We start from the raw sequence: 15,700 nt of genomic DNA on the forward strand, positions 1-15,700 counted from the left end.
AGAGAGAGAGAGAGAGAGAGAGAGAGAGGTGTACTTCAATCAAGCTTTTCTTGATCTTGAGAACTTTTCTTTTTATCCTGCACAATGTCCAACCCTTCTTATCTTAATAAAAGAGCTGGAGCAGGAATTTTACTCACACTGGTGTTGCTTACAGGTGTTAACTGCTCAAGGACCCAATGCTTATGGGAACCTGTCCCTGGTGCAGATTGGAAACATATCAGGGTATATTGATACACCAGACCCTCCAACCATCATCAGCTACCTGCCAGGTCTGCTGTATAAGTTTAGCTGCAGCTACCCATTGGAATACCTAGTCAACAATACACAGCTGGCCTCGTAAGTCTCACTCATACCTTTAAGCTTGTTTGATACCGTGATCCTATATACATGTAAGTTTCAATCATTATATCAATTGGCAGACAAAAAAAGAAGCAGTTTAATAATAAGTTAATAATAACAATAAAAAAAACAATATTAATAAAAGCAATACTAATAATAATAATGAAAATTTATAATATAAAGTTATTAAGTTCCACACAATACAACAGAATTTTTTTTGTTGTTGTTGTTTTCATGAAATACAACCCAAACACAGTTTGTTACATATTTTCAGATTTTAGGTCCTCGACCCCACAAAAAGTCCAATTCAGATTACATATATTAACTTCTAAAAGGAGATATTGGAAATGTTTGGTCAGGAAAGTGTATATGTTAACCTGAAAGAGTGACGTATAGGCATGGTTTTAAAGACAAGGATTCCTCAATGTTATGTAAATTTTAATATAAAAATGCAATTTTAAAATACTGATACTACCATAATTACTGTTAACTTTCATAATGTTTTAGGTACTTACTTCTTTTTTCCTTTATCTTGACTGTAGGTCATCAGCTGCAATCTCAGTGAAGGAAAGCAATGGCACTTTCATTAGCACATTGAATCTCCTGCTTTATAATGTAAGTTCACAACAGTGAGTTATAAATGTTCATTTGTGTTGTACAGGTGATCTTAGTCTGTTGCACCAAAGATAAAGCCATACTTGTATGCATAAAGTGAACATAAAGAAACTCTGCATCTATGTAAAGTTGATCTCTACCTCTTACAGATGTATGCATCAATTGTCCATGTACAAAAGAAGAATGATGCCAGATTCCCAGAAATTCTTGTTATACAGTTGATGTAAAAAGCAAATTATTGCTAATACTGTAATTATACAAACGTATACTAAATTTACTCTTACTCTTACCCTAAATCCACTTGAATTAAACACTAGGGCTACATCGAATTATTTAGAAAATAAATGTCTAAAAAGCAAATAAATCACTGTCAGTTGGGTGGACGCGAAGAGCCATGTAATATCACATCTATGCTTAAATGACAATTTGCTTTTTATACAGGACTCATCATATATTCAGCAGTTGTCCATCCCAATGGCAGGACTGACCCTGAAGACACGCATATTTGCAGCTGTAAAAGCCACTAATCTGGATAGAAGGTATTCAGTCACAATGTAGCCTTTCAGCCTAAATATGCCACCCACACGATGACTCATTAAACTATGATACATGATGACTTTCATCTGTGCATAAAGGAACTAAATATGTTAAAATAATACATTGACATTATTCATTGTAAATGAACTGATTCTTATATAGTATTTTTCTAGTTTAGCGCTCAAACCTCCTTATACAACATGCCTCATTCACCGTCTAATGTTCACACTTCAATGACTGTACTGTAGAGCAACTTGGGGTTCAGTGTTCTGCCTTCTGATTGGTAGATGACCTTCTCTACCTCCTGAGCAACAGACGTCCAGCTTACATTACCTAGTATTCTTAAGTGTTCTCATATCAAAGTACTAATCAGGCCCACCTGTGCTTAGCTTCTGTCTTCAGATGAGATACATGACACCCCCCCCCCGCACACACACACACGCATGTTGGGTTAACTGATAATTCTGTTTTGGGCTCTGAAAGCTAGGATAGGCTCCAGCACCCTGTGACCCTTAACTGTATAAACAGCTAAGAAAATGGTCTCTCAGCATAAAATAAAAGGCTACATTTATGTTATTTCTAACATAGATGTAAATGTAATTTCTAATTTTCATGTTCGTTTATAGTCAGTGTTGAGGAGTAAACCTATGCATACGGATCAGTATTTAAGGTTTGACTCTCATCGTCCACTGGAGCATAAACAACATAGAGCCAACACCATCCCCGCAGACACAGTGGCCAGGGAAGCAGAAGAACATCACATCAAGAAGGCCCTGAGGAAATGTGGTTATCCCAGCTGGACATTTGTCAAAGCTGGGAAGGCGCCTAAAGAAAGGTCCAGCCGATCAAGGAGAGAATGACAACTGCTGACTAAGCGAAAGCCTGTAGTTATCCCGTACATGTCAGGAGTATTGAAATACTTGAGACGCATTTTCTAAACACTGTGTCTCTGTGGCTTTTAAACCGCAAAACACGCTGCGCCAAAAATTGGTCCACCCCAAGGATGGGGTCCCCCAGAGCAGAGTAACTAAGGCTACGTTCACACTGCAGGTGAAATCGCATCAAATCCGACTTTTCTGACCCTATGCAACCCATGGTATGACAGCGTGAACAGCACAAATCCGATATTTTCAAATCCAACCTGGGTCACTTTCGTATGTGGTACTGAATCCGATACACAACTGATGTTTGAGAAAGCGACTGCTGTTTGAATGGTCATGTTGCATTAAATCCGTCTTTTACGTTGCTGACACAAGACAGACGGCAATTATCAGCGCCGGTGAAGCACCCCAGAAGACGTGAACGCTTCCTGGCCATCCAGTGTAGATGTTAGTGAAACTGTTGAGAAGACAACGCTGGACAAACGTGAACATTTTATTTGTACTGTATAATCTGCAGATTCTGACAGAAATCTGCAACTATCCTTTGAAGCACCACTCCTCTCTTAAACAGCAATAAGGATAATTATTAAGCCATATGAAAATAACAAAATAACTTTATAACTTAAAACAAAACTGGGTGATCAATCAGTGATCACTGTCAGCCTCTCTCGGCTTTTATTAACACTAATCTTTTTAAAGCTCAGTTTTTAAAACCTTACGATGTAAGTACAGCCCAGCCCATACAGCAGTATATGAATGACTAACCTGGTATTGTGGATGGATTATCTCAGTTGTTCTCCTGGCTGAAGTTTGGTCTGTTTACAGCATCCTGCCATGCGATTACATTTGTTCCTGACCACCAAGAATCCTCACGTTAACTTTTATTGAGTTGAAAAAAGCGTGTTTATATTATGCTCATATAGCCGTGTCGCTAGCGGTCACGTAGCACATCGTTATATACCAGCTAGCCAAACTTAAGTAACCCTACAAACGTCAATGCTGTTTAGTTTTCTGTCTTCATTTATGTCGGAGCTGTACGTTTGAATTTGTTTCCAAAATCCCTCAGTCAGGACATGCTATATTACTGGCATTATTAATATTTAGAAGGAAGCTAGTGAGCTAACTTCCTGCTAATTTCTAACTCCGTTAAATGTCATAAATTCCGTTTTCATGGATGCCTGGATGTTAAAATGAGTTGTTACACCTGGTAGAGCAGAACACTGATCATTTTATTACAGATGAAAGACTTAAGACAGTTTTTCAACTCTCGGTGATGCCACAGTGATTGTTTGATTTATGGACCCACACTGGAGTTGAGCCCAGACAAGGCTAGTGACGTCAAACTTAAAGACCAGGGCCATCAGTCAAACAATACTGTTTGGTCTGGGTCTAAACAGAGCGCGTTGTGTGTAACATAGAAACATCAGTTTCTATGGGCCGAAGGTTTTTTTCTTTTTTGTAACGGTATAAACAATGAAAGGTGGTGGATTGGCCAGATGGAGGCCGATGTGTAAAAATAAGTCAGTTGTTTGGTGGTGGCTATGGCGGAGCTTTCACAGAGGCCAGCAGGTGGAAAGGGGAGGCAGGAGAAGGAGAGACCCGAGGCGGCCGCTGTGTCCAAGTGTCAGGTGAACTGACACTTGGACTGACACTAAGAAGTTATGAACTGCAGTCTATCTGGGTCAGATATAAACCAAGTTTAGGTGGAGTTTATTCTTTGCAGAAAAGTTTGCAGAACTACGAACGCAGCTGGAATCCACAGCTGTGCGTGTTCATGGAGCTTGCATTTTCACCTGCTGGACATCACTACCTGACAAGGTTAACTGTCTTCAGAACATTGCAGAGGCCTTGACAGTAATTGGTTCTACATATCTGTGTGAGCAGATTTTCTCTACACGAAGAGTGTCCTCAGGTAGTTGTCTGAATGCTGGACACTCGGAGACCTGTGTCTCTGAGTGGGAGACCAGAGATCACATTAACATGTGTATCCCTGTATTAACAAACATGCCATATTGGCCCAGTTTATTTTTCTTATCATTGTTGTGAGGAGACCACAAATAGCATTTGCACTTTCTGTTGTACAGTTCATTTGCTGTTATGAAGTTCTTGTTATGGATAAAAAGTTTCTTTTTTGTTTCAAAATAGCTGATAACTATTCGCTGATAGCTGCAAACATCTGTGAACAAATATAATTCTATAAAGTTTTTTTTTTTGTAGTGTGTAACTGTTAATATAGAGCGTTATTAAATTTATTGCTAATGCAATCAAATGGCACATTGACTTCTGAGGAAATTTTAGATGGCACTCATCATCAGAAAGGTTGCCTATCCCTGGTTTATAAGATTGGGGAAACCTGCAGTCATCTGAGACTGAAGAAGTCACTTGGATGAGTGACAAAACGTTTCTCCCACTTTAAAAGCTACGTCCAGATTAAGAGAACCAACTTTTGGAGATACACACAGAATAGTTTCCTATATGAGATTGGTGCAAAAAGTGCAGCCTTATCTAATGTCCATCCTACTGTTACTCATTTTATATTAAGATTTAAAAATCTAGTTGGTACTGTTATGGTGAGTAACCTTCAGTAATAGTTATTAAATCACAAAGCAATAGTACATTCATGTAGTTGTAAAAAGCATGATAATATATTAAGTACTCCAAAGTATTCAGAATACATTACTTTCATTGAGTAACATAACAGAATACATTACAAAATACATTTTGGGGCATGTATTCTGTAATCTGTAGTGGAATACATGATAAAAGTAACCTTCCCAACACTGTTTATAGTTTAAGTTCAATGAAGCGAGACACAATTTTAACCAAAAATCCAGAAAAAAATCCCCACATTACATAAAATTATAAATGGATTTTCATATAATTGAGTTAAGTATGCATTTGAATCCCTACAATCTAGATAAAATTCTGGCTCCCAGAGATTAGATTACAATCAATTAATCAGTTTCAGAAACAGATACAGACCACCAATCAATTACAGATAGTCAGCTTATTATGTTTATAAAGCACACTTGCCCACAGAATAAAAAATCTTTAATTCCAACTTCTTCCACTACCATGGAGAAGACCAAAGAGCTGTCAGAGTTTGTCATGAGCAAGACTGTAGATCTGCATGTGGCTCAAATGACCATCAGCAAGAAGTTAGATAAGAAGGTGACAACAGCTGGTGCAGTTAATTAGATATGGAATCAATCACCCTCTATCTGGAGCTCCATACAAGTTGTTGTCTCATGGGGTGAGGAGGATCATGAGAAAGATGGGACATTAGCCCAAAACTATGAACTTGTTAATGATGTGAAGGCAGCTGGAACCACAGTCACCAAAAACATAATTGGTAACACACTGCACTATATTGGACAGGTCTGGCATTGCCTACACCTGCTCACCCTGCTCAAGACAGCCTTGAACATCTAAATGTTTCAGAGAAGACTTAGGACAAAGTGCTGTGGTAGGATGAAACCAAACTCAAGCTCTTTGGCATCAACTTGTCACACCGTGTTTGGAGGAAGCAAAATACTAAATATCACCAAAAGAAGGTACAGTCAAGCTACAGGACAGGCATAGACATCGCGTCGGATCATCTGGTAGTCATGCTGTGGAGCTGTTTTTATGCTAATGGATGACTTCACTACATTAACAAGCCAATAGGCTGTAAAATTTTGGATGAGAGCGTCCTTCCCTCAACCAGAACACTAAAAATGAATCATGGATCACGGGGCGATCGTGGCTCAAGAGTTGGGAGTTTGCCTTGTAATCGGAAGGTTGCTGGTTCGAGCCCCGGCTTGGACAGTCTCGGTCGTTGTGTCCTTGGGCAAGACACTTCACCTGTTGCCTACTGGTGGTGGTCAGAGGGCCCAGTGTCCGGCAGCCTCGCCTCTGTCAGTGTGCCCCAGGGTGGCTGTGGCTACAGTGTAGCTTGCCATCACCAGTGTGTGAATGGGTGGATGACTGGATATGTAAAGCGCGTTGGGGACCTCAGGGACTAGTAAAGCGCTATATAAATACAGGCCATTTACAATTTACCATGGATGAGTCTTCCAGCATGACAATGACTAAAAACACAGAATCATGACAACAAAGGAAGGGAAAAAAGGAAGCAGCTGAGGAAGTTGAAGCTTTGAGTTGCCAAGAGGCAACCAAGTAACCTAAGGACATGTGCAAGTTTCTGCATAGAGGAATAGGCCACAATCCCTCCTTTGATGTATGCAAACCAGGTGACCAACTACAGAAATGTCCTACTTTTGTGCTTGTAAACAAGGGTTTATTTATACTGAATCATATTTTTCTCCTGGACACAGTTTGCATTTCACCATGTGCTTTTGTACCATTGCAATCAGTAAATAAATAGTGTCCACAATTTAGCTATAGACCAAACCACAATTTTCTTCCTCCTGCACAAGAAATTATTTAACTTGCGCTGCAATTAGCTGAATCAGCTCAGAGCAAAGGAATAAAAGGGCATATTTGATTGTTGTTGTTGTTCTTCTTCTTCTTTCTGTCCTACCAGTGTGCAGAGACCTGAAGAGCTTTTGTACTAAAACTTTGTAATAAATACAATCCACCCACATCCCGATTTTTTCCGGGAGAATCCCGAATTTCAGTGACCCTTCCGAAAATCTCCCGAGCAACCATTCTCCTGAATTTCTCCACCCGGACAACAAAATTGAATCAGTTCGGCTGAGATTTAAATTATTAGATTAGATCAGATTAGATTAGATTAGATTAGATTAGATTAGATTAGATTAGATTAGATTAGATTAATCCCTCAGGAGGGTTCCTCCGGGGTTTTTAGACAGCTGAATAAACGTCAAACAGAAAACGTAATAAACAGAAGTGTGAGATGGTTGAGAATTTATGCCAGCGTCTGGTTTATTTTAGATAGCAAGGAGTAGACGGCAGAGTTTCACACCACCGAGAGAGCTCTTTTATCCGATAAATTAACACTGTAAAGTACCAGTTTTTTGTATATAAATGTATATGTATACCACTTTCTGAGGTCTCAAGTTTGGCAAGTATGCACCAGGGGTGAGAGGGAGTTTCTTTTTTTTTTTTTGCTTGATTGTTTGTTTTTATACAATACTAAAAAATACATAAACAATTTTTAAATGGACTTTATCATGAATTAAATGACCCTTCTGGGATATTGATCTAGTTCGCAGGTGGGTTTAGCCAGTTTCAGTCTGAGGCTTTAAGAAGAACGTAGCACTTTTTAGACACTTCTTTTTTGTTAGACTGCAAAATCAGCACTGTCTATTAACGTTACTGATGGGTAGGACCAATAACATTAGTTGCTATCTGAATAATAACTTAAGTTAAACTGAGAACATTAATGTATCCACTGGCCAAGTTAACAGTTACCATAACTGTTTAGTATTTTAGTGCTGTGTTGTTGGAATGCCCATCTGCAATGTTGCTCTATGAAGTTGTGTCACACCTAGAGGAGGTAAAGAAGGCACTATTGGTATTGCTACTGTTATAAATAAGCATCCAATTCAATAATGGGTTTTAGTATCCATTATTATCCAAAAATGTTTTTTTTTCACAACTTTGCTCTGGAGGCACCATTTCCACATAAGGCTGCATACTGAAACAGAGTTATCCTAAAACAGGTTGTACCATGTTCTGTTCCTTTGTTCTGCTTTTAATCACATTTTTGTGCAAATTAGATGGAACATTCTAATGGACTACTGTTACACCACACCTTCTGGAAATCCTAATGATGACCTGCGTTACGATCTTTTCTTTAGGTAACTCCAGTACAATAACAGGCCCATGATTGTGTAAAACTCTGACTCCGACTATCCTTGACAATGTTTTAATAGTCTTCTCTAATGTTGCTTTTCTGAACTAGTTGTGAAAAAGACCCCCAGACCACAGTGTTTGAGAATGGGAAGAGCCAGATGGGTCGTTTTGCCTTTGAAGTATTCCGCTTTGTAAAGCACAAGAACCAGAAGATGTCCACTGTCTTCCTACACTGTGTCACCAAGCTGTGCCGAGCAGATGATTGTGCAATGCTGATGCCAGTGAGATTGGATACTGACACACTCACACATAAAAAAAAATCTTGAGATAAAATATAACACAATAATCTTGTTAGAGTCACCTTCATTTCAAAATGGAAAACTCCATTGACATTATTATTATTATTATTATTATTATTATTATTATTATTACTACTTAGGTTAAAATACGTAAGCTCATTTACAAATTCTTAAAAACAATTGGGAAATACTTCTACTGTACATTCTTTTCCATTACAGTTTATACCTCTCATAGTTTTTTATATTCACTCTACATTCAAAGGGTAAGTATACGTTTATTTGAATTAATAAATACTAGTTCCATTATGTTTTCCTACAAAGCATATACTGCATCATTGCATCTAATTTAATATTAATTATAGAAATAGTTTATTTCTTGAATATAAACATCAGCTTCACTTCAGCATTCATAAATTCAGTTCTTCAAGTATAGTTAGGTGCTCATAGAAACATTCCTTGTAATCACAATGGGCATTTCGTAAAGCATCTGTATGTGATAAAGGATTCGTTACAAAGCAAAGTTCATTGTAATAAATTTGCTGGAGCTAATCTGATGCTTCAGTATACAGTGTTAGATGAATGTCCACCTCTTCTCACCGCAACCAATCGCAGCAGATGACCGCCCCTCCCTGAGCCTGGTTCTGCTGGAACTTTCTTCCTATTAAAAGAGAGTTTTTCCTTCCCACTGTCACTAAAGAGTTGCTCATAGAAGCAATTAGTTGACCAGATTACATTCATATTTCTTCAGACTAAGTGACTGTCTGACTTTCCAAACAGACTGAGATTTCCAAATGGTCCTTCCATAGAGTCTAACAGACAGCAGTACCGTTATTGAACAGTGGTGAGGGCACAGCAGTTACAAGATATAACAGGTTACTAGCCTACATTCCTCATTTTTCAGACAGTACTATGTCTTGAAAGACACCTGAGCATCTAGATTTCATGTTTCACCATGAATCATCATGGAGCATTGTGGAGCGACTAGAGTGGAAGAAAACAGGTCTACTTTATACAGATGACAAGCTGAGATCAACAGTAGTTGTAACTGAATGATTGATTAGTTCTGTGTCTCCCCATTATACAATAATAAAACTACCAAAAATATTAGAGACTGTTCATTTGAGCAAAGGGGATCAAATCATTATTTCCCTCATTGCAGAATAAGGGGTTAGATATTCCTCCGATATCAAATTGGACACATATCTTGGCAACATCGATGGGTTATATTAGTAGTCTGTGTCCTGAATTCCTCATCATAAGAACATACACCACATGAGAGAGGACTCATTCTTTCTGTGTAATATTTTCATAGATCTGTGGCAGCAGGAAAAAGAGAGATGTCTCTGAGGGAAAGGGATCAAATGCTGCATCTGGAAACGCCATCCTGACTGCTGGGCCTATCATAACTCGGAGTGGTATAGTTTAATAACACTCTCGCCTAACATTTCCACAGCTGAATAATTTTTACTGATTATCCAATGTATTACAAGACACTAATGTATGTCAAAATCCAAGATTTGACACCTAAATGTTGACTAAAGTTGCAAGCTTGTCTGGGTGACCTAGGATTTTCAAAACAGTACGTTAGACAAGGCATCCTTGTCTATTGTACGCGAATTACACGCGAATGAAAGAAACTATATACCATATGGATTACAGTGTGCTGAAATGCCATGTCTTTGTTTTTCACAGATGAAATACCAGCCAATAATTCTCAGCTGGGTAAGTCTTGTCATTCTGTTCAATAAGTGGTATGATGCTTTTGTGTGTTGTTCTACTTTTAAAGGTTATAAGATATTTGTGTTTTCACTGGGAGAAACATTTTCACTCATCCAAGTGACTTCTTTAGTCATAGCTGACTGCAGATTTTCCTACCTTATAAAAAGGACTAACTAACGCACTACTAACTAACAATGGGCTGTAATATCAATTTTATAATCATTAACATGCAAATTGTCATGACTAGGGATGGGTATCGAAAACCGGTTCTTGTTGAGAACCGGTTCCCACTGTTTCAATTCCTTGGAATTGTTTGCCATTTTGCAAACGATTCCCTTATCAATTCCAGTTGCCCCGAATGACGTCACCACGTTGCGGAGCGTCATTTACCTGGCAGGAAACATGGCGGCTCAAATGCTCAAAAGTTTGATTATACTTTACGAGAACGGATGACAACAGGGCAACTTGCAATACTTGCAAAGTAGACATTTCATTTAAGGGAGGAAACACTACGAATATGCAAAAGCATTTGCTCACAAAACACACGATGACCTTAAATGAATGTCGTGTTTTTAATTCCGCTCCGGACTCGTGAAATCCAACCCAGCAGCAGCGGTAACGTTTGCACGTCCTTTCCCGTTAATGCGGCAGGTAAATAAGCAACTAACAGTGCATATTATGTTAGTGCGATCTGCCTTATTACAAAACCTGCCATTACTGTGCATTTAGGTGATGATGAGAGAGACAGACAGAGTCTGGCTGGTGCTCGCTGGCAGTTCTCACTGCAGTCTACCGGTAGCGTCTCCTTTCAGGCCAGGATAGACGAATGTCACCGCGCAGTGACTAAGTTTGTGGTAAAAGGCTTGCACCCATTTGCCACAGCAGATGGTAAGTGAATGTGTTTAATTGTAGGCAGGAACATTACTGGATATTCTTGTGTAATTGCTACAGAATAATTGATGTTATACTTTGTTATTGCTACAGAAGAATATTTATTTTATTATTTTACATTTACAATTTTTTTTCCTGGGGACCCTGTGACACCCCATGGAAGAGCCATAGGCTGGATCTCTTAAGATCTCACTGTTGGGTTTGTAAGGCCATGTTACAACTAAATTTCTATCTCGTTCAAAGAGAAGCTATAAAACAAAGTTCTAAGCTATTCGACCTTAGTGTTCTCCTTTCTAAAAAAGAATCAATAAGAGAATCGATAAAGAATCAAATCGTTAAACAGAATCGAAAATGGAATCGGAATCGTGAAAATCTTATCAATACCCATCCGTAGTCATGACCCTTGATCGCTGGCCATGAGTACCATTAGAAGATTTCCAGCATGTTTGGAATCACAGCATTGTATGGTACATCTTTTACCATTTTACAATGCTACAAATGCATTATGAGCTGGTGAAACCTGCAGCCAGCTGAGACTGAAGAAGTCTGGATGAGTGATGAAATGTTTCCCCAACTGAAAATACTATGTCCAGCTGAACAGAATCAACCTTTGGGATTTCCTTAACTGGATGATTCCACAATAATCTAGACAGGAACATAGCAATATATGCAGCAATATATGACACACTATGTGAGTTACGGCCGGCAATGATCATCAATGTTCAAAAATTTTGAACATTCAAAAATTTTGGTCTGTTAGAAGTCAGTCTATATGGCTATGCAATGCCTGCGCATACTATATTCCTCAGGATTCATTTTATTGTTCAGCCAGTATATTGCTTTAGTTGTTATTGAAAATCAAATACTGAGCCGGGATGTCTCAATCTGACATTAAAAGTTGTGTCATTTCTCATTGGAATGGCAAAAAAGGTATTAGTGTTTTAACACTCACTGCTATTTGGCATTTTGCATGAACTTAAGAAAAAGCATTGAGAATGTGAAAGACATTTTTACATTTTGGAATGTTTCTTTGTGTTTGTGCTGCTTAGCCCATCTTAAAGCTCCAGTGTTTCACACAAATACAATGACCATCGCACTCATCTCAGGCATGATCATTCTGGGTGTCATGTGCCTATGCTTCTTCATCATGTCCCTCACCCTTCTGAAAGGCAAGAGCGCTCCAGTCGGCACCCTGTCAGGAGTCCGAAACCTAACCTTCAACTGAGTACCTGAACTCACACATTTCTCATCAGTTCAATGCTAACCAAGAATGCAGAACACACGCTGTCTGTGCATGTGGGCATCAAAGAATTTAACTGTTGAAAAAAAATACCTGTTACCAGGTCTGTACAATGAGTATTAGTGCAGGAGTTAAGTAAAACTGGGTTTTGTGTTCCTATCGCACAAAAAGCTAAGCCTCAGCCTGCATATTTTTCATGCAGCTTTAACCCATTAGTGGGGATACTAAAAACTTACTGCAATACCTCAGCTATACAGTTTTCATTGCAGGGTACGGGATCAATTATATGGCTTGCAGTGCATTATATAGTGTATAATAAACATAGCATTTCCTGAGAGAAATGATAGATATTAGAGAGATAGATTTACTTAATCATTTATTAGGAGGTTTTTTTCCCCTAAATATGTATTTCCATCGCTTGATTTAAATATTTTTAGTTACTGTGTTAGCAATAAACTTGATTGTTAAGGATATTTTGTACATGTGCTACCTTATGTATAACTTTTCCTGATATGTGGTTAAAATGCAACTTGATTTGTTCACGAAATGTACAAATTGTCTTCAAACGTCCATGTTGCTAATACTGCACCTTGACTTGTTATTAAAACATACCCATTTGCATATTTCTAAACATAAACTATACATTGCCTCTTAAACACTACTGTGGGATTACAAGAATTGATAAATGACTAGCATTGATATAGCTTGTATTTTTACACTACAATCCACATTTATCCATTCATGCACGCATACATGCACTGCTTGGTCAGATCATACAACACTACTATCCAACACACACAGACACATGAACATCAGGTGAGGTGGAGATTGGGGGTGAGCAAGCAAATGTAAATTTCTGCATTACTAATATACAAACCTGATGTAAAATCAGTTTGATTCCTTATCATAGTCCTTAATAACCTCAAAGACCTCTTTGCTTCATGGAGGGGCTTAACTTCCTCTGGGATCATTTATCATTTTACTGTTTCTTTTAATTTTTATAGAAAACCTAAAGCTAATATAACAGAATAGAATTCATTAAAACATTTTGTTTTGTATATATGGATAATTTTATTTAAACGCTTATGTTCCTGTACTGTGCATCCATGAAACGTAAGACGATTCGATCTGCGTCATTTCCGTCTTGCATTTATTTACTTTCCAGCTCTTTGAAACATCATGGCAAAATGTCGAGGAAAAACACCAAGTTTTTTAAATGGACTAACAATGAGGTGGAATTGTTGCTGCGAGTAACACAAGAGTACAAAGTTGGAAAAGCAAGCGTGAATATAAACTGGGAGACGTACCACAACAAATATGCCGAAATTAACATTCCATCTTCTTTGAAGAAAAACGTGAAAATGTGGAGCATGTACAAACTTATATTAATCTTTAATAGCGCTATGAAAAATGGGGGAAAAACAAAACTGCTGTACAATGCCATACACCATCTTAGTTGATTGGTTACATGACTGCATCATATGACTAAAATGCGTCATCGTTTTCAAAAGCCTCCGTTTTCGCAATCCACACTGCAGTGTGAAAACAGTGTTTTTAAATTCATCTACAATTTCAAAAAGATCAGTTTTCCTTGACCAAAGCAGCCATCTCAGTGTGCACGGAAGGACAAAACAGAGAGAAAAATATGCGTTTTCAAACGAAAACGTATTAGTGTGGACATGGCCTTAGGCCTGTGAAATACTGGTGACCTTTGAGGGTGTATCTTAAATTTCACCCCATAACAGCTGGGATAGGATCTATCCCAACTGTGACCCAATTCAGGGTCACAGTATTTCTTTTCATAATGCCTATTACATTAATAGTAGGGGGCTATTCCAGAAAGCATGTTCATCAAACTCTGAGTTTGAAAGCAAACTCTTAGTTGATAAACTGTGAGATTGACAACTCTGAGGTTACGTCCACATGTACCCGGGTATTTTTGAAAACGCAGATTTTTCTATGCATTTGCACCTTTCGTCCACACGTAAACGGCATTTTTGGTCACTGAAAACGGAGATTTTTAAAAACTCCGGCCAGGGTGGATATTTTTGAAAACTCAATTTTTGCATTTTGCGTGTGGACGAGAAAAACGGAGAAAATGCAGCGTCAAAGGTGTGCGCATTTTTTGACGTCACACTGTGCGCCACATTATTGTTTCGGTGAAATGATTTTCTACAATACTGTTACTGTTAATTGTACTCTCTGCAGTGTTTAAATGCTTATATACACACACAGTTACTGTCCCTCCACACATATGACTGGGTTCTGCTTCTATGCCCCAGCTTTGTTTACTTTTTCCCACCGAGGCTTCTAGACTTCTGATTGGCCAACATTTCTGCACGGTTAGCAATATATCGCCACCTGTTGCTTTGGCATGTTCCTAGCAGCGTTTTCCTTCATTTCTGCCTTTACGTGTGGACGGGATTCTTTTTTAAAACAAAAACGGAAAATCTCCGTTTTCAAAAATACCCGTGTACGTGTGGACGTAGCCTGAGTTATTTGAACATACTCTGATCTGCTGTTCTAGAACAGCAAACTCAGAGTGTGTTCAAGCTGATTTAAGCTAGTGCATGAGGAGTGAAAGAAAGTCATTCTCCATGGAAAACCGATACTAGGATTCACCATGGCAACGGGTAAAGAGCAGAGCATTTCAATTTATGGTATAGTTGGATATTTCAAGATTTCAAGATATTTCAAGACATTTTAAATAGGAATACAGATCATAAACATAAAAAAAACCTTCTATGAATAGATCCAGATGTGATCAGCTGAGGAATGGCTGGAGTCTAATTGATCTGGGATTGATGCGGTCTAAATCTGTGATTTAAAATAAGATCCACTTTGGATCCAGACAGTTTACTGATCTGTTATAGACCCTATGATTTCGTCAAGTTGATCTGGTTCTGGTTTGAACCACCCAGACTGATTTCAATGATTTTCAGTGAAAAATATCTCAAAGCTCAGACTCTAAAATTCAAATACTGTACCTAAATCTGTGAACACATTTCAAAGTGAAATTTTGGGAACACAGATTGTCTGCAGGCTGCATTTAAAACATTAGTTTTTGTTTAATGTTAGACTCTTAAAGTCATCATCTCCAAGATCCAATTGTGACAGACATTTTTAGGTCAGTGTAACTTATTATAATAAGATAAACAATTGATCAATGTGTAACATACAGTAAATATTTTCGGTACAAAGGGACAACATCAGATGGAGTCTTTTAGATTTTATTCTGAGCTGATAATAAATCTGTGATGTAATCGCTGTCCTTATGTATTGACAACCAAATGGAGTCTGTTATCCTGGTAACTCACTAAGAGTTGAAGTGAACTCTCTTTCTGAAACAAGAAACCTGAGTTTCCACCGTCTCAATTTTAACAAACTCAGAGATGTTAGCTAGACCTCCTTTCTGGAAT

General features: G+C 38.2%; 1 protein-coding gene across 1 annotated transcript in view; it reads left to right on the forward strand.

Annotated features, from left to right (window-relative positions):
- The window catches only part of LOC102201817 (zona pellucida like domain containing 1), a 13,023-nt gene extending 753 nt beyond the window's left edge, over nucleotides 1-12,270 (forward strand). Inside the window, exons 3-10 of the mRNA XM_005754623.1 lie at nucleotides 155-336; nucleotides 882-954; nucleotides 1,396-1,493; nucleotides 8,057-8,137; nucleotides 8,242-8,413; nucleotides 9,744-9,846; nucleotides 10,124-10,153; nucleotides 12,091-12,270. Of these exons, the coding sequence (XP_005754680.1) occupies nucleotides 155-336; nucleotides 882-954; nucleotides 1,396-1,493; nucleotides 8,057-8,137; nucleotides 8,242-8,413; nucleotides 9,744-9,846; nucleotides 10,124-10,153; nucleotides 12,091-12,266 (915 nt within the window). The 3' untranslated portion in view covers nucleotides 12,267-12,270. The remainder of the gene's footprint in view (nucleotides 1-154; nucleotides 337-881; nucleotides 955-1,395; nucleotides 1,494-8,056; nucleotides 8,138-8,241; nucleotides 8,414-9,743; nucleotides 9,847-10,123; nucleotides 10,154-12,090) is intronic.
- Nucleotides 12,271-15,700: the final 3,430 nt, after the last annotated feature.

This window comes from Pundamilia nyererei, unplaced genomic scaffold (genome assembly GCF_000239375.1).
Source record: "Pundamilia nyererei isolate P.nyererei 1_Seehausen unplaced genomic scaffold, PunNye1.0 scaffold00609, whole genome shotgun sequence".
Classification (NCBI taxonomy): domain Eukaryota; kingdom Metazoa; phylum Chordata; class Actinopteri; order Cichliformes; family Cichlidae; genus Pundamilia; species Pundamilia nyererei.